The sequence below is a fragment of the Phacochoerus africanus genome, chromosome 6 (genome assembly GCF_016906955.1).
Source record: "Phacochoerus africanus isolate WHEZ1 chromosome 6, ROS_Pafr_v1, whole genome shotgun sequence".
NCBI classification, from domain to species: Eukaryota; Metazoa; Chordata; class Mammalia; order Artiodactyla; family Suidae; genus Phacochoerus; species Phacochoerus africanus.
The window spans coordinates 16,188,678-16,211,972 of record NC_062549.1 but is presented as its reverse complement, the minus strand read 5'-3'; the positions used below and the strand labels follow the sequence as shown (position 1 = coordinate 16,211,972).

General features: G+C 39.5%; 1 protein-coding gene across 12 annotated transcripts in view; it reads left to right on the top strand.

The window, feature by feature from the left end:
* Positions 1-23,295, top strand: part of TBC1D31 (TBC1 domain family member 31) — a 77,446-nt gene that overhangs the window by 42,565 nt on the left and 11,586 nt on the right. For 5 of the 12 annotated variants that reach the window (XM_047783325.1, XM_047783324.1, XM_047783326.1 and 2 more), the window contains exons 9-19: positions 16-95; positions 174-320; positions 663-796; positions 5,031-5,164; positions 5,681-5,860; positions 7,744-7,976; positions 8,244-8,396; positions 9,435-9,570; positions 14,631-14,723; positions 18,647-18,787; positions 20,380-20,574. In XM_047783325.1, coding sequence (XP_047639281.1) covers positions 16-95; positions 174-320; positions 663-796; positions 5,031-5,164; positions 5,681-5,860; positions 7,744-7,976; positions 8,244-8,396; positions 9,435-9,570; positions 14,631-14,723; positions 18,647-18,787; positions 20,380-20,574 — 1,626 coding nt within the window. The other 7 variants (XM_047783332.1, XM_047783331.1, XM_047783330.1 and 4 more) reach the window with 4 other exon arrangements.

Sequence of the window (23,295 nt, the reverse complement as noted above, 5' to 3'; positions counted from 1 at the left end):
TTCTTTTCTTTACAGAATGAGTTGTCAGATGGATTAAACAAAAAGCGTTTACAAATCTTATTAAAAGGCTATGGTGAATACCCAACAAAATACAGGTAAAATTTAAATTCTCGCATGTTAAATCAGTCTTATCCCCCAAAAGTTTCCTAGTTAAAATTATGCTTTAATTTCAGAATGTTCATTTGGCGCTCTCTGCTACAACTACCTGAAAATCACACTGCATTTAGTAATCTTCTAGATAAAGGTATTCACGTGGCGTTTCTCAACCTTGAGAAGACATACCCCATCAAAAGTAGGAAGCTACTCAGAGTATTACAGAGGTATGTTTAGTGTTTTGCAGCAAATTCTATCTCCCCCAAGATATTTATTAATTACCAATGGAAAAATAGTGATTTTATAGTATAGACACTCAGCGGGCACCACCTTAACCAAGTAATCAAATTTAAACTCAACAGCAGTAAAACCTATCAGTGTGTTGCACGTCACTTTTGTGATACTCTTGCCAAGAATTTATAACCTAAGCCTATTCATGGGAAAATAGACAAACCCACATTTCACCAAAAGTACCCTCTGTATCAAGTTTTTTTGTCATGTGAATGTATTATTTCTTCAGATAAATTTTAATAAGGTTTTTGGTCTTTATTTCCTTATTTTCTTCACAGAACCCTATCTGCATTAGCGCACTGGTCCACCATCTTTAGTGATACACCATATCTTCCACTCTTGGCATTTCCATTTGTAAAATTATTCCAGAACAACCAACTCATCTGTTTTGAAGTTGTTGCTACTCTTATAAGTAAGTGAATAATGAAACCAAAAGTAGATACGTACATTTTCATGTGATCTTTGCAACTTTTAACACTTAGAGTGTGAGATAATCAGACACAGAGGATAAACTGGACATTTATACATAAATAAACCCTTTTGCTTTACAGTAAAATTTGGATGGCTGCATTTTAGAAGATACTGTTACCGGCCTGATTTCATAAGTAAGAAGGAAGCAGATGCTTCATTTATTGAAAGTCTAGTTACTATTCATGAGATCGCAGTAAATATATGAAGCATTTAGCACAAAATACCTAATGTGGCAGGTGTTGGCTGTTAGCCTCATTCTCATCACAGCTAACATTTGTTGAGATCTTTCCGTGTATTAAGTACCATTCTCAGTGTTTTGCCTTTTTAATTCATTTAATCCTTAAAATAGTCCTGTGAGGTAGGTGTTATTTATCATTATCCCCATTTTATAGATGAGGAAAGTTCCCGGGGTTAGGTTAGTGGCAGAATAAGGATTTGAACGCAGGCAGTCAGAATAATCTATAGTTTGTGCTTCTGTTGTGTTTATTACTTCATCATTATCATCTGCACTAAACTGAATCACTTTTTTCATATTAGTAAAATCAGGTTAGCTAAATGGTTAATAAATTGCATCCAAATTCAACCCAAGAGTGGTTTAACAAAAGTAGCCAATTTTAAATGTATTTTTCTTGTATAAAGGAGCTAAGCATTTAGCTGTAACAGTAAAGTTCTGAAAAGTAGAAATGAAGAGATTGAAGCATGCGTATTGTCGGTATTTTACTATATTTCTCTTCACATATTTTCATTCCTCTTATTGCATTTACTTTAATAAATTTTTACCAATCTTTGGGGAAAATATACAAAAGAAAAGAAAATTCACCAATGTTTCTCTTCCTCAGAGACAATCTTGATAATAGTGAATTTCTTTTTTTTTTTCTTTTTTTTTAAGGTCGCAACCACAGCATATGGAAGTTCCCAGGCTAGGGATCAAATCGGAGCTATAGCTGCCATCCTACGCCACAGCCACAAAAACTCAGGATCCAAGCCGAGTCTGGGACCTATTCCATAGTTCACGGCAACACCAGATCCTTAACCCACTGAGCAAAGCCAGGGATCGAACCAGCATCCTCATGGATACTAGTCATATTTGTTTCCACTGTGCCACAATGGGAACTCCAATGGTGAATTTCTTGTAAGAGTATTTTCCCCAAGTCATTAAATACCTCCAAAAACATAATTTATTGCCTCTATATTGTATTTTATCTCATATCGGTATACCATAGTTTATCTCCCAACTGTTAGACTTCTAGGGTTTTTTATTTTTATAATTATACTACTTTTATTTAACATATACATTGCTTTTACAAACCATAAACACTTTATATTCCATAGTGTGTATGTTCTAGTTTAATCTTTTATCATTGGACATTTAGGTGGTTTCTAATTTTTATGTATTAAAAATAACAATCTTATAACTCGCTTCACATTCATAAATTTATAATTTATTTTGGGTAGAGTCCCAGAATTGATATTAGTAAGTCATGAAATATAAACATTCTAATTGAATCCACAAAAGGGTTGTATACTAGTTTACCCTGCCAATAATACCAAGATTTAAAAGGAAAAGAAGTAACAACAAAAGACCAACAATCCAATTTAAAAATGGGCAAAGACTTGAATGGGTGTTTCTCCATAGAGGATGTACAAATGGCTAATGTGCCCATAAAAAGATGCTCAGGATGGTTAGTCGTTAGGGAAATGCAAATCCAAACCACAGTGAGGCATCCCAGCAGTGGCTCAGTGGGTTAAGAATTCAAATTTAGCAGCTCAAGTCACTGCAGAGATGCAGGTTTGATCCCTGGCCCTGCATAATGGGTTAAGGATCCAGCAATTCAGCCATCTGTAGCTGCAGCTTGGATTTAATCCGTGGCTCGGGAACTTCCGTATGCCAAGGGTACGGCCATAAAACACACACACACACACACATAGAACACACATGGTGAAACATTGCTGTATACCTGCTAGGATAGCTATAATTTTAAAAAAGAAAATAATAAGAATTGGCAAGGATGTGGAAAATTTGTTAAAAAAAAAAAAAGAGAGAGAGAGCTCTATGTATGTGTGTGCTGTTTTCAAATTCCCAGAGCTAGCAGTGTCTGAAATATCTTAAGTACTTACTTGGTAAATGTTTTACTGAACTGGATTTTTGTTTTGTTTTGTTTTGTTTTGTCTTTTTGCCTTTTCTAGGGCCGCTTACCGCGGCATATGGAGGTTCCCAGGCTAGGGGTCGAATGGGACCTGTAGCCACTGGCCTACACCAGGGCCACAGCAGCGTGGGATCCTAGCCATGTCTGCAACCTACACCACAGCTCATGGCAACACCGGATCCTTAACCCACTGCGCCGCAGGGCCAGGGATCGAACCTGCAACCTCATGGTTCCTAGTTGGATTCGTTAACCACTGAGCCACGATGGGAACTCCCTGAACTGGATTTTTAAAATTAACTTATTTAAGAGTAGCAGTTAAGAAAGTTGAAATATTTCTGTTAAAACTTAGTCTTCCCAAGATTTTATTTATGACTTTTTTTTTTTTTCTGGCCTTACCCCACCCCTACCCTGAAGCACATGGAACTCCCAGTTCAGGAATCAGATCTGAGCCACAGTTGCAACCTAAGCCTCAGCTGTGGCAACACTGGATCCTTAACCCACTGTGCTGGGCTGGGGATCAAACCTGTGTCCCAGTGCTCCAAAAACACCACTGATCCCATTGTACCACAGAGGGAACTCTCCTGTGACTTAATTATTAACTCAAGTCTAAATAGTTAACTAATAAATGAAGTAAATTCTAGAATTTGAAGACCTTGTAAAACATATGTAATCCTTGGGGTTCCCATCTTGGCGCAGTGGAAGCGAATCCGGCTAGGAGCCATGAGGTTGTGGGTTCGAGCCCTGGCCTCGCTCAGTGGGTTAAGGATCCAGTGTTGCCGTGAGCTGTGGTGTAGGTTGCAGATGCGGCTCAGATCTGGTGTTGCTGTGGCTATGGTGTAGGCTGATAGCAACAGCTCTGATTCAGCCCCTAGCCTGGGAACCTCCATATGCCACGGGTGAGGCCCTAAAAGACAAAAAAATATATGTATATGTATAATCCAGCATTCTGAAATTAATTTCAAAATATTCTAAAATTCTCAAATTAGCAATATTCTTTTGCTAATTTGAGAAAGGCACTCTATCGAAGTATGAAACCATAACTCAGTATTTAAAATAGAGTTCCCGTTGTGGCTCAGTGGAAACAAATCTGACTAGTACCCACGAGGACACAGGTTTGATCTCTGGCCTTGCTCAGTGGGTTAAGGATCTGGTGTTGCCGTGATCTGTGGTGTAGGTTGAAGGTACGGCTTGGATCCCTTGTGGCTGTGACACAGACCGACAGCTGCCGCTCCAATTCAACCCCTAACCTGGGAACTTCCATGTTCTGCCCTAAAAAGAAAAAATAGCCGAATTTAATAATTAAGGAGATCTGTAGTTAGACATAAGTTAATTGAGCAAATTGCTGATCTTACTAGGGTTTTTGGAGAAGAATGTTTTGGGGGTTTCACTAGTTACTAAATGGGAGTGGGTTAAAGTTAGCTCTAGAAGCCCCTTCAGTGGACTTCTGCTTTCTGTTGACTGACTTTTTGGAGGATACCACAGCTGCTGTCACTGGTTGGTTTTCAGAGTCAACTGTATTGAAACAAGTTGTTATTGATCAATTGGATTTAGAACCAGTCATGGTGGTTACCTGTTACCACGGCTATTAAATAGTCATTTCCTAGGAATGGGGACTCTTTTAATTAGGTATGAATTGTAGTAGGTTTGAGGAGCTTGCAATTTAAGATTGATTACGAAGGGCTTTTTTTAGGAAGGTCATTTTGTTAGCCAGAAATCTAGATATATATATATATAACACAATTCAGCAGGAACCAGAGCCCTATAGCTACCATCAGGAACACTTTGGGAAAGTTTTTTTAATTTGTTTAATTGACACTTTTTCACTGACTGCTTGGAAGAAACTGACAAATTTCTGTTAACCTAAAATACTATGTTAACATGATGAAGGTTTAAAATCTATTCTAGAATCTAAAGACTTATGTTTTATTAATGGACGTGTTGAGGACAAAAAAGGTGGGTAAATTTAGTAACTACAGCTCCCTTTGATGATACAGAAAGGTAAAAAGTTTTCAATTTCTTTCTTCATAGTCAATTGGTGTCAACACTGGTTTGAATATTTTCCTAATCCTCCCATCAATGTTCTTAGTATGATAGAAAATGTTTTGGCATTTCATGACAAGGAACTCCTGCAACACTTCATAGATCATGATATAACTTCCCAGGTAAGAAGTCTAAGGTTTTTAGAATAATACAACTTATTTCAAAAGCTAGCATTGGTTCTGGTATAAGTAAAATAGTATTTTCTTAAAAGAATACAATAAAAAAGATACTACTGTTATATTTTGAAAAGTACTCCATTCTTGTTCTTCATTAAACTGCTTTCCTGAGAGTCTGTAAAGGAGGGCCCAAATTAGGGTGGTTCTTATTCATAATTCTGTTCTGAATGATGATTTTAGTAGCTAAACTAAACACAAGAATATTAGCAATGACCGTTTTGGCTTTTCCCTCAAGAACTAATACATTTATGGAGTTCCCATTGTGGCACAGTGGAAATGAACCCAACTGGTATCTATGAGGAAGCAGGTTCGATCCCTGGCCTCACTCAGTGTAACGGTTAAGGATCTGGAGTTGCGGTGAGCTGTGGTATAGGCCGGCAGCTATAGCTCCAATTCAACCCCTAGCCTGGGAACTTCCATACGCTGCAAAAACTAATACATTTTTTTCCTTACTTATTTTAGCTATATGCATGGCCTCTTCTTGAAACTGTGTTCTCAGAAGTATTGACAAGAGAGGAGTGGCTAAAATTATTCGATAACATCTTTTCCAACCATCCTTCATTCCTCCTGATGACCGTGGTGGCCTACAACATATGTTCTAGAGCTCCTTTGCTCAACTGTGATCTTAAAGATGATTTTGAGGTACAGATCCTTGTTCTTTTTTTTTTTTTTTTGCCTTTTCTAGGGCTGCTTCCCGTGGCATATCGAGGTTCCCAGGCTAGGAGTCGAATCAGAGCTGTAGCCTGCTGGCCTACGCCAGAGCCACAGCAACTCGGGATCCAAGCCGCGTCTTCTACCTACACCACAGCTCACAGCAATGTGGGATCCTTAACCCACTGAGCAAGGCCAGGGATTGAACCAGCAACCTCATGTCGGATGCACTAACCACTGCTCCACGACAAGAACTCCCCAGATCCTTGTTCTTAAGTAGCAGTTTTTTCAATTTTTTTTTCACATTTTTTTTCTTTTTTTTTTGGTCTTTTCTAGGGCCACACCCGAGGCATATGGTCACAAGATGTGTATGTGTGTGTGTGTGTGTGTGCCCAGGCTAGGGGTCCAATCAGAGCTGTAGCCACCAGCCTACGCCACAGCAGTGCGGGATCTGAGCCGAGTCTGCAGCCTACACCACAGCTCATGGCAACGCTGGATCCTTAACCCACTGAGCAAGGCCAGGGATTGAACCCGCAACCTAATGGTTCCTAGTCGGATTCATTTCTGCTGCACCACGATGGGATATCCAGTTTTTTTCAAATTTCATTTATTTCAATTGAAAAATCAGTTTATTTGTAGAGTACCTATGATAAGTCAGGTACTGGTTCCACAGGTAGTAAGACTACAGCAGAGAATGAGTTACACAACCACATCCCGGACCTTGCGTTGTCGTGGGCAGTTCAACAGGCAGTTACAGCTGACTGCTAGTCCTAAAAATCATAGCTTCAGAGAAAAATTTGATAATATTGGAGTTTTATGCTTTTTGCCTATTGAAAGGATGTTTAGCAGTTGGATAGTTATTTTGTGCATAATCTTATTTGTATATTTGTGCATGATCTGGCTGGTCTGTGATAATCTGGAAGCTTATTACATGTGCACAATGGCAACTGAGAATTTTGAGGCTTGCAGGGACAGTGACTGAAAGCATGCGGTGGTTTTTAAAGAGAGTGGTTCGGAGTTCCTGTCATGGCACAGTGGTTAACGAATCCGACCAGGAACCATGAGGTTGCAGGTTCGATCCCTGCCCTTGCTCAGTGGGTTAAGGATATGGTGTTGCCATGAGCTGTGGTGTGGGCCACATCTGCAGCTTGGATCCCGAGTTGCTGTGGCTCTGGCGTAGGACGGTGGCTACAGGTCCCATTCGACCCCTAGCCTGGGAACCTCCGTATGCCGTGGGAATGGCTCAAGAAAAGGCAAAAAGACAAAAAATAAAGTGAGAGGTTCTTTTGGTACAGGTTGAATTAGGTTGGTTTTGTTTGTTATTTTGTGGTTCCATCAAATTAAACTTTTTGCTTCATGATTACAAGATGTGTGTGTGTGTGTTATGGAGGTGGATGAATTTGGATCTGATGCTGTTGTGGCTCAGGTTCGATTCCTGGCCTGGAAACTTCCACATACAATGAATGCAGCCAGTGGAGGTGGGGGGTAATCAAGCTTATTTTCAAAGGTGAATTTATTTTTGATTTTGAAGAAAAAGAAATCCCGTTAGATGAATGGATTTTGGATTTTGAAGAAAAACAAATCCCACTGTTTCATTGTTGAAGCAATCTTCTATTGTAAAGGAAGACTTCATTTTGAGTTAAAATTTTTAAAGTGTTATTTCAAGATTTCATAATAGGGCTGTAAAGTCTTATTACATTTTGAAAATATGAAACTGGATCTTCATTTTAAAACTTGGTTTAAGAAAAGCCTCTGTGAGTTTACCAAAAAAAATCCTCCTAAAGGTAAATTCACATTTACATTTTTAAACTCATTTTAGTTCTACCTATGATTGCTTTACTAGGTAAATCTCAATTTAAACAGTTTTCTTACAGTATTTTTTTCACCATCGGAATAACCTGGATATCAGTGCTGTAATTAAAGAAGTTTATCGTCTCATGGACACGACACCCACTGACATTCATCCAGACAGCATGCTTGATGCTTTTGTAGCCCTGACAAAAGGGCAATATCCAGTGTTTAATCAGTATCCAAAGTTTATTGTGGACTATCAGACGCAGGAACGAGAAAGAATAAGGAAGGATGAATTGGATTACTTAAGAGAGAGGTAATCATAGTCATAGTTGTTCTTTGATAAAAACTAAGTATGTTATAGATAAGAAAATTCTCATGAAAAATGTATGTAAATTATGAGGTAGTTGTATAAAATCAGAGTTTGAAGGATGGAAATATCTTTAAAAATATTCTTGCGTGTAGACGTAAAACAGCTACCTGTTAACCCGGTAAATGTTTTGTGTTTTGGTTGTTCTTAGACTTAAATTACCCAGTCTTCTTGGCTGTGTTTTGTCCTAATAATAAATATTATCTACTCAAGGCAGACAGTGGAAGACATGCAAGCTGAAGTTGACCAGCAAAGAGTTGAAGATGAGGCTTGGTATGAAAAACAGGAACAACTACGTAAGGCTGAAGAAACAAGGAGAGAAATGCTCTTACAAGAAGAGGAGAAGATGATACAACAAAGAGAGAGGTGTGTTTAACAGAAAAAATCCAGACATCTGAGTTCCTTAAATTTTTCTTCCTTTCTTTTTTTTATTATTGTGAAATTATATATATTATATATAGTTCCAATGTATGTAGCATTTCCCAGCTGTACTGTTCCATTAAGCAAATACTGAAGTTAATAAATTGTAACACATGTTTCAAAAAACAGGCATAGAATAAAAGTTAATTCTAGAGTTATACTGAGGATGATGTAACATACTCTGGTTATTCAGAAGTCGTGCAAGATCTAAGGTACCTTAGAGAATACTGTTAGAAACATTCTGCAGTGGGCTCAAATGCCTTGCAGCACAGTGCTGGGTAAATCACTGTTAGTGGAACGTAATTTTTTTTAATTGTTTTAGACTTGTCCATGTGACCATAAAATTGAAACATAAAAATGATTGTCCTATTGTGCATTTCATAACTTTGGAGGACAGGGAAAGAAGTATTCAGTGCTTATTCAAAAGTATTTTAAAAAGGCAGAATGTTTAAGTTACTCAAGATTATGAGACAAGCACTGAAACTAAGCCTAATTGATGGAAAAATCACTTCTATACATGTTTGTTGATGCTTATTCTTGGGTAGGATGTTATAAACAGATTTCTGGTGTGGGTTAAAAGGAATTACTGATCCGAGCCATTAGCCTTCTACTAAAATTCTAAAGGAATAAGCATACATAGTCTTTGGTGACACTGGAGCACTTGGGGGACATTCTCTTTCTCAGATAAAGAATATTGATTGTATTGAGGTGAACTGAGCAGTAAACCTGTTAAAGAGAACTTGAGAGTGTGAATAGCCAGTTGCATGTGGACTTGTCATTTTCATGAATGCAGACTTGTTTCGTAATTGGGCATTTTTCACACATATGTTATAAAAACAGCAGTGTTATGGCACCAGATACATGGGGAAAGCCGACCAAGATAGGCAGCAGGCCTTTCATTGCTGTGAAATATAGTATTTTTCCATTTAAGTCTATATTGGAAAATGTTTTTAGTTATTCCTTTTGATGTATTTTGTGTTTAAGACTAGCTGCTGTGAAAAGAGAGCTGAAAGTAAAGGAAATGCACTTAAAGGAAGCTGCAAGAAGACGTCTCTTGCAGCTTCAGCAAGAGCAACGTGAAATGGAGCTAAGAAGACTGGATGATGAAATTGAGAGAAAGGTTTATTATTCATTTCTTTGTTCTCGTACATTATCTCTATTTACTTTCATTTGAATGTAATGAACACTTTCAAATAAATATTATTCCTCGAATTCACAGTGGATACTAAATAGCCCCTTTAGTTTTATGTAATTTCCCTCTGCAGCTATTCTTATTCTCTTTTGTATTTCATTAATGGTTAAATATTTTAGAAATAGCATGAAAATTAGGCAAAATGACGAATGTCCTTGATGACTATTTCTCTAAAAATGGAAATATCAATTAACCATGAAGTTAATTGTGGAAAAAGGGAAATATTCTCTTTTAATATAAAAATTTACACATAGCCAGTATAAAAATTTCCATTATAAAATATATGGAATTAAAAATGGACCTTCACTCCTCTCATTTCATCCCCAAAGATAAATTATTTTAAAATGGTTATATATCTTTCTCTTTTTAAGGGTTGCATAGTATTCCGTTGCATGGTCAGGTCATAGTTTATCTAATCCTGTGCTGTTGGACATTTAGGTTGTTTTCAGTATATTTCTGCACAAGACAGGCCTAGATTGTACATTCGCTGTACAAATCCTTGAATACCTGCATACATATTTTTGTTAAGTAAATTCCAAGGTACGCCAAATCATCCTTCAAAATGAACCCACTTAAGCTATTTTAAAAATGAGTATGTAAGTACCCATACCCTAGTCAGTTTGGATTGTGTCCGTCTTTTTTTTTTCTTTTTGGTCACACCTGCAACATTTGGAAGATCCTAAGCCAGGGATTAAACCCCCGCAGAGTAGCAACAACACCAGATCCCTAAACCCACTGCACCGCAAGGGAAATCCTAAGAGTGGTTCAGTCTTAATATCTGCCAGTCTGATAGGTGATAGGTGAAAATTGTTTTGCTTTTTGTTTTTTTTGCTAGTGATGTTAACTATTTATCCTCCATTTATAGAACTATAAATTGCATGTCTAAATTGTCCATTTTTCTACCAAACTACTCTTTTTCTTACCCATTTACACGGGCTCTATTATCACTCTTCAGTAGAAATAATGATATGAGTGCCATAGGTAATTTCAAGTTTTCTAATGGCCACATTAAAAAAATAAAAGGATGAAGTTAATTTTAATATTTAATTCAGTATATTCATTTCAATATGTAATAGTATGAAGACATTATCAGTGAGACGTTTAACCTTTTTTTTTTTTTTTTTTAACTAAATCTTTGAATTGCAGGGTCAGTTTATACTTGCAGCACACCTCACTTAGGACTAGTCATGTTTTAAGTGCATTGAACAGCTAACGTGAGGCTAGTAGCTGCCTCAGCATAGCGCCAAGGCATTAATCCTTTTTCCTCTCTAAGAATGTTTGTGGTATCTTTTTTTTTTTTAATCATGCAAAATATTTCAATTTTTGGATACTCAATGTCATTTTTTATGATTTTTAGGCTTTGTATCATGTTTATTAGAAAGACCTTCCAATGTAAGGTTATATTACCATGTATGTATGTTCTCTTCTAATTCTTTTTTTTTTTTTTTTAAGGGCCACATGTGCAGCACATGGAAGTTCCCAGGCTAGGGGTCAAGTCTGAGGCACATCTGCAACCTATACCACAGCTCACAGCAACACCGGATCCTTCACCCACTGAGCAAGGCTGGGGATCGAACCCACATCCTCATGGATACTAGTCCAATTCGTTGCTGCTGAGCCATGACAGGAACACCTCTACTGTTGTTTTTAATCTTTGATTATCTCGAGGGTCGACAGATTATTGTGCATCAGCAAATCTGACCCACCACCTGTTTGTTAAGTTCATGAGTTAGAATGCTTTTAACATTTTCAATAGCTAAAAAAAAAAAAAAATCAAGAATAATATTTCAGGACATGAAAATTATGTTAAATTTTTTAAATATATGAAATTCAAACATCAGTGACCATAAATACAGTTTTATTGGAACATGTAGTCACACTCATTTGTTTACATGTCTTTGGCTGCTTTTGTACTATGACGATAGAGATTTATAGCGGTACACAAACTATGTCCCACAAAGCCTAGAGCATTTACTCTATGCCTGTTGCAGGAAAAGTCTGCCAACCCCCGATATGTCTGAAAATTAAACGTAAGGAATGAGTTAGGGACCACGCTTACTTCTTTCCAAAGACGAGGCAATTTTCATAGCACCATTTGGTGATATTAGCAAAGTCATTTGCCAGCTGACAGCTAGTGCATGTTCAGTGCCTTTATATACTGATCTCTTCCATTGCTGTCTATTCCTAAGCTGTTTCCACATTTTTGAATAACACCTTTGTAATGATTGCTAATTAGTAGGTCTAATTACCACAATTAGCCTGCCTTTCCACTTTTCTTCAGTATTCTCAAGTGTTTATCATTTTAAATAGACTTTGAAGATTTTCTTTTTCTCTCTCTGAATCTCCACCTCTCCCCTTCCTATGGAAATTTTTATTAGGATTGCATTGAATTTACAAACTAGTTTAGGAAGTTTCAAACTTAGTTTTTTGTTTGTTTGCTTTTTAGGGCTGTACCCGCGGCATATGGATGTTCCCAGGCTAGGGGTTGAATCAGAGCTACAGCTGCCAGCCACAGCCACAGCCACATAGGATCCGAGTGGCTTCTGTGACGTACACCACAGCTCAGGGCAACGCCAGATCCTTAACCCACTGAGCGAGGCCAGGGATTGAAAGAACCGGCATCCTTCTGGTTACCAGTGGGATTTGTTATCACTGAGCCACAACGGGAACTCCTATGATTCCCTTTAATTACCTAGTAAATAGGGTTGCTAATTCATTATTCTGGAAAAGTCTGTGTTCTTCCCCAGAAGTAACAGAGGCTTAGAACTCTGCTCTCCTTATTCCAAACTCCTTTAAGGTAGTGGAAGGCAGTATTTTCGTGAAAGAATCCTGTGAAGTCCTTTCAGTGGCATGTTCTGGCCTCTGCCTCCCCTCCCAGCCTCCTTCCCTTCCGTGTCCCTGTTCTCATAATGAGCTCTGACCCTGCTAAACTGCAGAAGCATCTCTGTTCACAACTCGGGCACCAGCGGGAAAGACTGCTGGAGTCCAAAGTGACGTGGACATGTCTCAGCAGCAGGCAAAGTTGATCTCTTTTGCTCTGGTACATAGCTGTTTATATCTGAAAATTCATAAGCGAAAGAGTGTCTGTAATTGAAATTCTTAAAAAGCATTATTTGCTGTGCCAAACGTCTCCTCCACCTCTTAGTGTTATAACTCTTCCTGCTTCATGAACGCAAGGATCCCCACCTTTGCACTGGCTGCTTTTTCTGCGACCTCTTTAGGTTGAACTGGTTTTCAGTCCGTGGTTTTTTACTTCTTGAATGTACGTATGTCCTTGCACATGCCACTGTGTTCTTGTCTTCACTGTTGGTTTCTCTCATTCTGTGTCTCCAATACTGTGCCCATGATGTCTAACATCTGCCTTATGCACGCAAGTTATGATGCAGTTGTTGGCTATTCACCAGCTAGATGAAATGTTTAGGGTAGATGCCTAATGGATTATAGTTCGTTTTGTTTTCCCTTTTTTGCTTTTCGTGTTTCTTTTTCTTTTTTCTTTTTTTTTTTTTTGTCTTTTTTTTGTGTGTGTGTGTTTTCTGGGGCCCCACTCGAGGCATATGGAGGTTCCCAGGCTAGGGGTCTAATCGGAGCTATAGCTGCCGGCATATGCCACAGCTGCAGCAATGCCAGATCCTTAACCCACTGAGCAAGGCCAGGGATCGAACCCGCAACCTCATGGTTCCTAGTCGGATTCGTTAACCACTGAGCCACGATGGGAACTCCTCACATGTTTCTTTATTTAAAAAAAAAATTTCTGGAGTTCTCCAGTGGCACAGTGGGTTATAGATCTGGCATTGTCACTACAGTGGCTCAGGTCACTGCTGTGGTGCAGGTCCGATCCCTGCCTGAGAGCTTCATATTCTGTGGGTATGGTCAAAACAATTTTTTTTCTGGGAGTTCCCATTGTGGTTCAGCGGAAATGAACCTGACCAGTATCCATAAGGATGCAGGTTCGATCCCTGGCCCCACTTAGGGTTAAGGATCCTGCATTGCCATGAGCTATGGTGTAGATCACAAATTCGGCTTGGATCCAGTGTTGCTGTGGCATAGGCCAGCGGTTGCAGCTATTCAGCCCCTAGCCTGGGAACTTCCATATGCTGCATGTGCAGCCCTAAAAAGCAAAAAAAAAAAAAAAATCTGACATGGATTTAATTTACTCTTTTTGATATGCTTGTTTTTTGTTCCTTTGTTTTTAATCAATATTACTATTTTATTTTCATTTTTTAAAGTTTTATTGAAGTATAGTTGATTTACAATGCTGTGATAATTTCTACTGTATAGCAAAGTGATTCAGTTATACATATATTTGTTTTGTTCTGAAACACATAGTGTGTTATTCTCACTCCTAAAAATAATGAGATTTTAGGCAGCCAAATATTTAAGACAGTTCCTAAGATCCTCTATCTAAAGAGACCCTTATCCAAACCCTCTAGCTTACAGGAGTGAAAAGCTCCCAAGTAATCAAATTTTACAGAAAAGTGAGCTTGAAATTGGCTGGGTCCAAGCAGGGTACATACAGGTTGAATAGACCACAAATTTTAACTTGGAGTTACTAGTTGCCAAACCGAATTTAGAAAAGTATAGAAGTTTAATCAAAAAGAACATTAAATAAATGTTATATTGAATAAGATTAAACATTTTATATTTTTTGTATCCACTGGAAATTCAAATTGCTCAAGTTTTCTAACTTATAATATGACTAATGTCATATGGAAAGAACTGCCATCTGTTCTCCCAATCTGGGTAGATGAGCATATGGTAATCGTGCTTTCCTTTTTAGAAAATTAAGCTTAACTTTAACTCATACATTATTCCTGGGTTCCACAGTGAATGTTAATATATTGTCAGTTACTCTGGCGTCAAAAAAACCAATAGCTTTTATTTTAAATGCATTTAGTGGGTTGTTCGTATTTGAAGATTACTTAATCTATTAAACAAAAATTATTTTTGTAATTTCTTTTTGGTATTCACAGTTTGTTGTTTGGCCTTAGATACATATGAGAGATCGAGAAATTGCTGCCACAGCCAAAGACCTAGAAATGAGACATCTGGAACTCGAATCACAAAAAAGACTTTATGAGAAGGTATATAAATCCACCATTTCTAATATAAGAAAAGCCGAGATTGTACAAACTCTTTTTCGACCTTATTTACTCAAGGTTTTTTAATGCTCATTTCATTTGTTTTTGCAAGAAGTGTCATCCAGGATTATAAAGTAGCCAGAGTGTCTGAATGTGCAGAATTTGTTGTAATTCTTTAATTCATGTTTCTCTTAGTCTAGTATCTGAAACGCCAGATGTAAGGCCCAGATCTTGCCTCAGGATCTTTACTAACTTACCAAGTTTTCTTATATGTGTGTAATAATGACTGCAAAACTAACCCGATACTTCTCAAGGATCTATAAGGTAAATCAAACAAGAGCTCTAAAGGACTTCATTTATTTATTTATTTATTTGTCTTTTTTAGGGCCGAACCCGCAGCGTATGGAGGTTCCCTGGCTAGGGAGCGAATTGGAGCTACAGCTGCTGGCCTACACCACAGTCACAATGAGGGATCTGAGCCACGTCTGTGACCTACACCACAGCAAGGCTGGATCCTTAACCCAGTGAGCCAGCCAGGAATCAAACCCACATCCTCATGGATACTAGTCAGCCATGAAGGGAACTCCCTATAAAGCACTTTAAATTGGAATCTTCTGGAATCAAATAAGTACTTACCATAGCACATATAATTTAGTTTCTAAGACTCTGGAAAAGGGTTGCTACTCTAAATATTTATTATTACTGGGGAGAAGCGCTATAGTATTTAATGTTGAAACCTTAGGCTTCGCTTCCTTCACCCTCTTAAAGTCACACTGACTTTGAAATTAGTGATACGTGTATCTGATTGTTTATTGCTCACATTAAATAAGATTTAAAACATGGCATCTATTCATAACTACAATACTTTTTACATTTCTGCACTGAACTTTTTTCTAAACCTGAGCCCCAGGAATTTATACTTTCACTAAGTCTTCCATGACGTTTTAATTAGAATTAATTCATTTGTACTAAGCTTCAGATTATTTTTTACTGTCTTTTGGGGAGGTGGGGTGGTAGCAGCAGGAGGCACAATTTCAGAATTAACAGAAAATTTGCAGGACGAGTACTATGAATTTCCAAGTGTTTTTCTCTCAGATTCTCAAACATTAACATTTGGCTAAATTTGCATTAGCCTTCTCTATCTAACACAAACAGATTTTTTTTTCCTCAACTGTTTAAGGATAAGTTGCAGACATGATGCTCTTTTACCCCTAAATACTTCGTTGTATATTTTCTTTTTTTTTTGTCTTTTTTTTGGCTATTTCTTGGGCCGCTCCCGCGGCATATGGAGGTTCCCAGGCCAGGGGTTGAATCGGAGCTGTAGTCACCGACCTACGCCAGAGCCACAGCAACTCGGGATCCGAGCCGCGTCTGCAACCTACACCACAGCTCACGGCAACGCCGGATACTTAACCCACTGAGCAAGGGCAGGGACTGAACCCGCAACCTCATGGTTCCTAGTCGGATTCGTTAACCACTGCGCCACGACGGGAACTCCCTCATTGTATATTTTCTAAAACTAAGGAATCTTATTACACATAATCATGGTACAATTATCAATATAAGGAGATTAACATATTATTATTATTTACATTTTAGAAGTTGTCCTGAAAATGTATTTAAAGTAAAAGAAAATTTAAGATAGTCAATTTTTTTAGTTGTCATGTCTCTTTATTCTCCTTTAGGTTGGAGCCATTCCTGAGTCTTTTCTTTATGGCATTTATATTTTTGAAGAATGTAGGCCGGATATTGTAGCATGTTCTTCAGTTAGCATTTGTTGTTTCTCTGATGACTAGGGATGTCAGGCACCTTTTCATAGGTACATTGTCCATTTTTATATCTTCTTCGGAGATCATGTGGTTAATGTAAGGTCATACTTGCTTGGTTTTTAATATGTCATGTAATTTTTTGTTGGAAACTAGATATTTGAAATAATATAATATGGCAGTTTTGGAAGTCAGATTCTCTTCTCTCCTTTGGGTTGCTTATTGTTTCGTTGTTTAGTGACTTTTCTGAATTACTGTTGTAAAGTCTCTATTCTTTGTCATGCGTAGACACTGAAGCCTCTACTCAAGTAGCTTGGTGACTGGCAGAGTTCCTTAGCTCCCTTGAAGCCAGTAAGCCTCTATCTTTTTGCCACAGCGCTCTGCCTGCATCATTTTGGAGCATACCTTCAACACTCGGCGAGGTTGTTTACACCTCTCTTAGATTTCACTTCCTGATTTTGCAGAACCTCAGCTCACCAAAGGTGAGCACTTAGGACCTTCTCAGATCTGAGCATCCACACAGCCTTTGGCATGTGTACGTTTTTACACATGGCCTTTTAAAGTCCCAAGAATCAGAGTTCCCATCGTTGGCTCAGTGGATTAAGAACCTGACTAGTATCCATGAGGATGTGGTTTGATCCCTGGCCTCACTCGGTGGGTTAAGGATCTAGCGTTGTCGTGAGCTGTGGTATAGGTTGCAGACATGGCGTGGATCTGGCACTGCTGTGGCTGTGGCGTAGGCCGGCAGCTGCAGCTCTGATTCAGTCCCCTAGCCTGGGAACTTCCATATGCTGCAGGGGTGACCCTAAAAAAATGCAGTAAAGTCCCAGGAATCTATTAGAGTATTTCACAGCCACCTGTCGACATCTAATTGCCCAACTTTTCCTACAAAGCTTTTTTTTTTTTTTCTTTTCTACACCTGCAGCAAATGGGAGTTCCTGGGCTAGCGGTTGAATCAGAGCTGCAGCTGAGGCCTATACCACAGCCACAGCATTGCTAAACCTGAGCCATATCTGTGATCTGTGCTGCAGCTTGGAGCAACACTGGGTCCTTAACCCACTGAGCAAGGCCAAGGATCAAACCCGCATCCTCACAGAGACTATATCAGATTCTTAACCTGCTGAGCCACAGTGGGAACTTCTACAAAGCTTTTTGATTAGCCTTTTGTTTGCTTTGTGATCCACTGCCTCTGAGAGTCAGTGTTCAACAGTTTCCCCTGTTTGTTTTCAGCAAACACCCCCAGGGAAAATGCTACAGGTGAGTTCTTAGTCACCTTGAAAGTGGGGTCTTCCTGGTCATATGATGATAGTTCTCCGGGAATGAGAGTTTGAAGAACCTCTAGCTTCATTTGTCCCTCTATTGGCTGCCAGGCTATGGTTTTTCAAGGCTAATGGCAGAGCTTAGGGGTGACATAGAATAGGAATAATACAAGTTTAAAATGCCATAAAGTTCATCTTTCTTACTAAGATTCAGCCTTTTATACGAATAAATACTGCCCAGATTGCTGTAAGATGTAGAATTCTGAAAAAGTTTGTTTTGCCAGTGACCTCAGTGCTTTTATAGATGAGAGAATTTTCAGAGGTCCTTCCTCTTTTCACTGTTTGCTTTTTACTTTGAGAATTAGATTACAGTTTTTATTTGTATAAATGCTGATATTCTAAAAAAGAAAAATATTTTTTCCTTTTTTGGTCACCCTGTGGCATTTGGAATTCCAGGGCCAGGAATCAGATCCAAGCCATAGTTGCAGCCTAAACCATAGCTGTGGCAGTGCCAAATCCTTTAACCCACTGTGCTGGCTGGGAAACAGACCTGTCCTGGCACTGCAGAGATGCCACCAATCCTACCATGCCACAGTGGGAACTCTAAAAGTCGTTTTTTTGTGTTCTAGCATTATTATTATAGAGAGTGGTGGTTTGTTGTTTTTGTTTTTGTTTTTTTGTCTTTTTGTCTTTTCAGGGCTGCACCCTCAGCATATGGAGGTTTCTAGGCTAGGGGTCAAATCCAAGCTACAGCTGCTGACCTACGCTACAGCCACAGCAATGCTGGATCCTTAACCCACTGAGCGAGCCCAGGGATCGAACCCACCACCTCATGGTTCGTAGTTGGATTTGTTTCTGCTGTACCACAATAGGAACTCTGATTTTTTTTATTTTTTGACAGAATCTCACTAGAAATCAAGAAGCTGTTGCAAAAGAAATGAGAGAAGATGCAGATGCCTATAGACGAAAAGCGGATCTTGAAGAACACATGTTTCATAGACTGATAGGAATGGATCAAACCCAGAACCAAAAAACCCAGAAGGTAAAAAAATACCATAAATTAGTGTACCTATAAAGGGCAGTTTCCACCTGCTATTCTTGTAAAAGAAGGAATTCAGTGTTGAACTCTGTAAAGCTAATTTGTTTCTTTGCTTCAGTTATCACCGTTCTTAGAAACTCACATTATTTTACTTACAAGTTACTTACTTCATTGACAGCCATATGCGAATGTCTTTTTTCTTTGCTTTTTGTCTTTTTAGGGCCGCACTTGGAGCATGTGGAAGTTCCCAGATTAGGGGTCAAATCAGAGCTGTAGCTGCTGGCCTACACCACAGCAACACCAGATCTGAACCACATCTGCAACCTACACCACAGCTCACGGCAATACCAGATCTTTAACTCACTGGGCGAGGCTAGGGATCAAACCCCCATCCTCATGGATGCTAGTCAGGTTCATTACCACTGAGCCACGATGGGAACTCCATATACATGTGTCTTTTATATCCTTTGAGAATTTCAAGACTTAGAAGAAAGTATTAAGGAACTAATAACATCACAAATTTTAGTGCCCTATGTTATAAGTCTCAGAAGTTATCCCTGAGTGATTAGTTGCAAAACGTTAAGTCTCTGCCTGGTATATAAGCCAGCATTTCCAAAGTGTATTCTGGAGAATATCAAGAACTAATGTCTAATAAAATGGGGAAGACAAATATTAGAAATGCTGTCTAAAAGTCAGGTAACTTCATGTCAAATTTGACAATCTGGTACACTGTGAATCTTTAAGAAAATTTCTCAGACATCTTGTATAGAATTTCTTCTGGAGTATCCTTTCAGAAGTGCTGGCTTAAGTGATTTCAAATCAAATTTGAGACCTTCAGGGAAGAACTTTGTCTGTTATCCCTTTAATGAAATGTTTGATGTGTTTGTGGCAGTGCCTGGCCCTGTTGCCAAAAGCAGCAGGAATAGCGTAAGATTTCCCTATCTTTAGCTCTGTCCCTTGGCTGTTCCCCCCAGAATGTCCCTTTGTTTTCCTCACAGACTTTTGTCCAGTCTATAAGAATAGGTTCTTCTGACTGCTTTTCAAAGGATCGAAACATGGAAATTGGATAATTTTACCCATCCCTTACCCTAGAAGTTTTCAGCTTTGGCTATCCATTAGAACCACCTGAAGAGCTTTCTAAAAGCACCAATATCTGGAGTTCCCATTGTGGCTCAGCAGTTAACAACCCTAGTATCCATGAGGATGTGGGTTTGACCTGGGTTAAGGATCTGGCATTGCTGTGAGCTGTGGTGTAGGTTGAAGACGTGGCTCGGATTCCACATGGCTGTGGTGTAGGCCAGCAGCTACAGCTCTGATTTGATGCCTAGCCTGGGAACTTAACACATGCTCTGGGTGCAGCCCTAAAAAATAATATAAAGTAAATAAAAAAATAAAAGCACCACTGTCTAGCCACTCCAGAGATTGCTTTGGTTGGTTTGTGTTTGAGCCTGGAGGTCAGCTTGTTGTAAATGCAGAGGTGATTCTGATATGCAACTGGGATTGTAAACGTGTGTCCTAGACACGTGGACACATCGAGTGGACACCATATTTTATGTACTCTGACCTTGTTTCTGAAATTTATGAATTTTTCTTAGTTAATTGAAGAAAATTTGGCAAAAGCTGAACAAGCATGTCTAAATACTGACTGGCACATTCAAGCTTTACATAAACAAAGATGCCATGATCTACACCGAAATGAATGTTACCAGGAAATGGCTAAACTCCTTCGGAAAAACAGAAGGAAAGAAATAGAAATATTAAATGCAATGAGGGAGAGGGAAGCTGAAAAGGTAGGAATGGTGTTACAAACTTGTTATTAATCATTTAAATCTTGAAATAGTACATAATCAAATGCCAAAAGCATCAAACCAAGTAATCTTTCTTTGAAAAAACCTTAAAGATGATTTAATTTTAATAGGTTTTGCTCAGGAGGGCCAGTGTTGATGTCACCAAGAATGACTAAGTGTCTTTTTTTTTTTTTTTTTCCGGTCTTTTTTAGGGCCACACCTGTGTCACATGGAGGTTCCCAGGCTGGGGGTCGAATCGGAGCTATAGTTGCTGGCCTACATCACAGTCAGAGCAACTCGGGATCCGAGCTGTGTCTGTGACCTACACCACAGCTCACGGCAATGCCAGATCCTTAACCCACTGAGCGAGGCCTGGGATCAAACCCGAAACCACATGGTTCCTAATCTGATTTGTGAACCACTGAACCACAACAGAAACTCCTGTCTTTCTCTTACATTAGCACCTCAACCTCCCAGCTTCCTGGATATGTTCTAGTAGTAGAAAAATAGGAAATTTAGGAGTTCCTGCTGTGATGCAGTGTACTGGTAAAGGATCCATTGTTTTCTCTGCTGAGGTGCAGGTTTGATCCCAGCCAGGCACAGTGAGTTGAGGATCTAGCACTGCCCCAGCTATGGCGTAGATCACAGCTGTGGCTTGGATTTGATTCAGTCCCCAGCCTGGGAATTTAGTAATAATACACAAACAATGTAAAAGATTTTGAACAGTTAAGAATTATATGTAGCTCCTGGTAAGAAAAACCAAAATAACAGCGCCTATAAGCAAGATAGAAGTATTTTTCTTTTTTTTTTTCTTTTTAGAGCCTCAGCTGTGGCATACGGAAGTTCCCAGGCTAGGAGTTCCAGTCAGAGCTGCAGCTGCCAGCCTATACCACAGCCAGAGCAGCTGCAAATCTATACCACAGCTCATGGGAACACTGGATCCTTAACTCATTGAGCATGGCCAGGGATCGAACCTGAGTCCTAATGGATATTAGGTTTGTTTCCACTGAGCCATGACAGGGACTCCCAAAAGTATTTTTTTTTTTTTTTTCCCACATGAAAAAAGTCTGGAGGTAGGCAGTGCAGGGGTGGTGTCCTGGCTCCAAGGTCATCAGGAAAACTGCCTCCTTCAGCCTTTCGGCACCACTTCTGGTGTACGGCTTTCGTTCTCAAGGCTACCTCTCCATCCAAGGTGACGGCGGTTCCAGCCATCACGTACACCTTCCATTCAGCAGGAAGAAGGGAGGACAGAGGGCAGGAGGTCCCACCACCCAGCTGAGACATCTTCTTTTGCACTGCTTTCCAGAAGTCCCCCATCACATTTGTAGCCACACTGGCCGCAGAGGATATCAAGGAAAGTAGTATTTTTAGCAGGGAAGCATTATCATCCTGAATAAAGTCCACCTCTGTTGCTAAAGCAGCAGCAGAGATGGATTTTGAGCAGGCAGCTCAGGAGTGTGTGTCATGCCGATGTATCTTTTGGCTGATCCTCCCAGCAGCTCTGGACCATCTTTCTGCTGCTCTGTTGTAATGAATTTTCTGAAAGCTTGTCGTAATATATCTCCTTCAAGACGCTTTTCGAGATTCATTTCCCTCCTACCCCGGCCCTAACCCATAACCCTTTTGTTCAAGGCCAGGGAGAGGCAGGGGTGGTGCCCAGAACACGGAGGGCGCTCTCCTCAGGGAACTGATGGTGGGAGCCCCCATCTCAAGGTCTCCATCACTGACACCAGGGCGAGACTGTGTAATTGGGTGCTGCTCTCCTTTGGGTAACGCGTGTATTCGAAAGTAGAACTGAGAATCACCACCGTGAGGGCTCCTCATGTCATAAGCTCTTTCGTGTCCAGTGTCCTGGGTTCTAAATCTAGTCGGACGACTGCATGGCTTTGGCAGGTCAGTCTCCTCATCAAGTAACATGAAAGGGATGGATGGCTATGGCCCTTCCTGGCCCTAATGATTCCTTCGTTTTTGTTACTTAATATGTATTTATTGTATTAGCATTTGTATAACATGAAAACTGTGTTGCATATAAAAGCTGTCGCATCTCTAGAACATTAGCAAACTTTGAGAGCTATATAGTAATTTAAACCTATTATTTTAGTTACTCCTTAATCCAGCTTTTAAATTGCTGTTTTCTCACTTTTGGACGAAGAAAGTAGAGGCTAATAAAAGTTACTTGACTTTCCTCCTGTACCTGTATCATTTGTACCAGAGCTGGGCAGAGAATTTATTCTCTGAATTTTGTTGACATTATTAAGGCATAGCATTCATATCAACTAATGCCATAGCATTCATATCAACTAATGCCAGTAGTTTTAAAAGCTTAATCCCATAGGATTTGAGATCTGAACTGTATTGAAATGTATTATTTCAGTGACAGTTGGGACCCCTGTGTGTGCAGCCTGCAGCCCTGAGTGGGAGGGACAGCAGAAGTGCCTCTGCTTTCAAGGTTTGCCAGCAGCCTTGAGCCAAGACAGGCACCCAATTACCTGATACCAGTAGGGCCTCGGAAGTAGAAGAGGAAATGGAGTAGAGGAAACAAACGGGGCTTGTTCCACTGGGGGAGCTTGCATTACCACAATTTATTTATTTATTTAAATTAATTAATTTTTTTTTGGCCTTTTCGAGGGCCGCTCCCATGGCATATGGAGGTTCCCAAGCTAGGGGTCCAGTCGGAGCCATACCCACCAGCCTACGCCAGAGCCACAGCAACACGGGATCTGA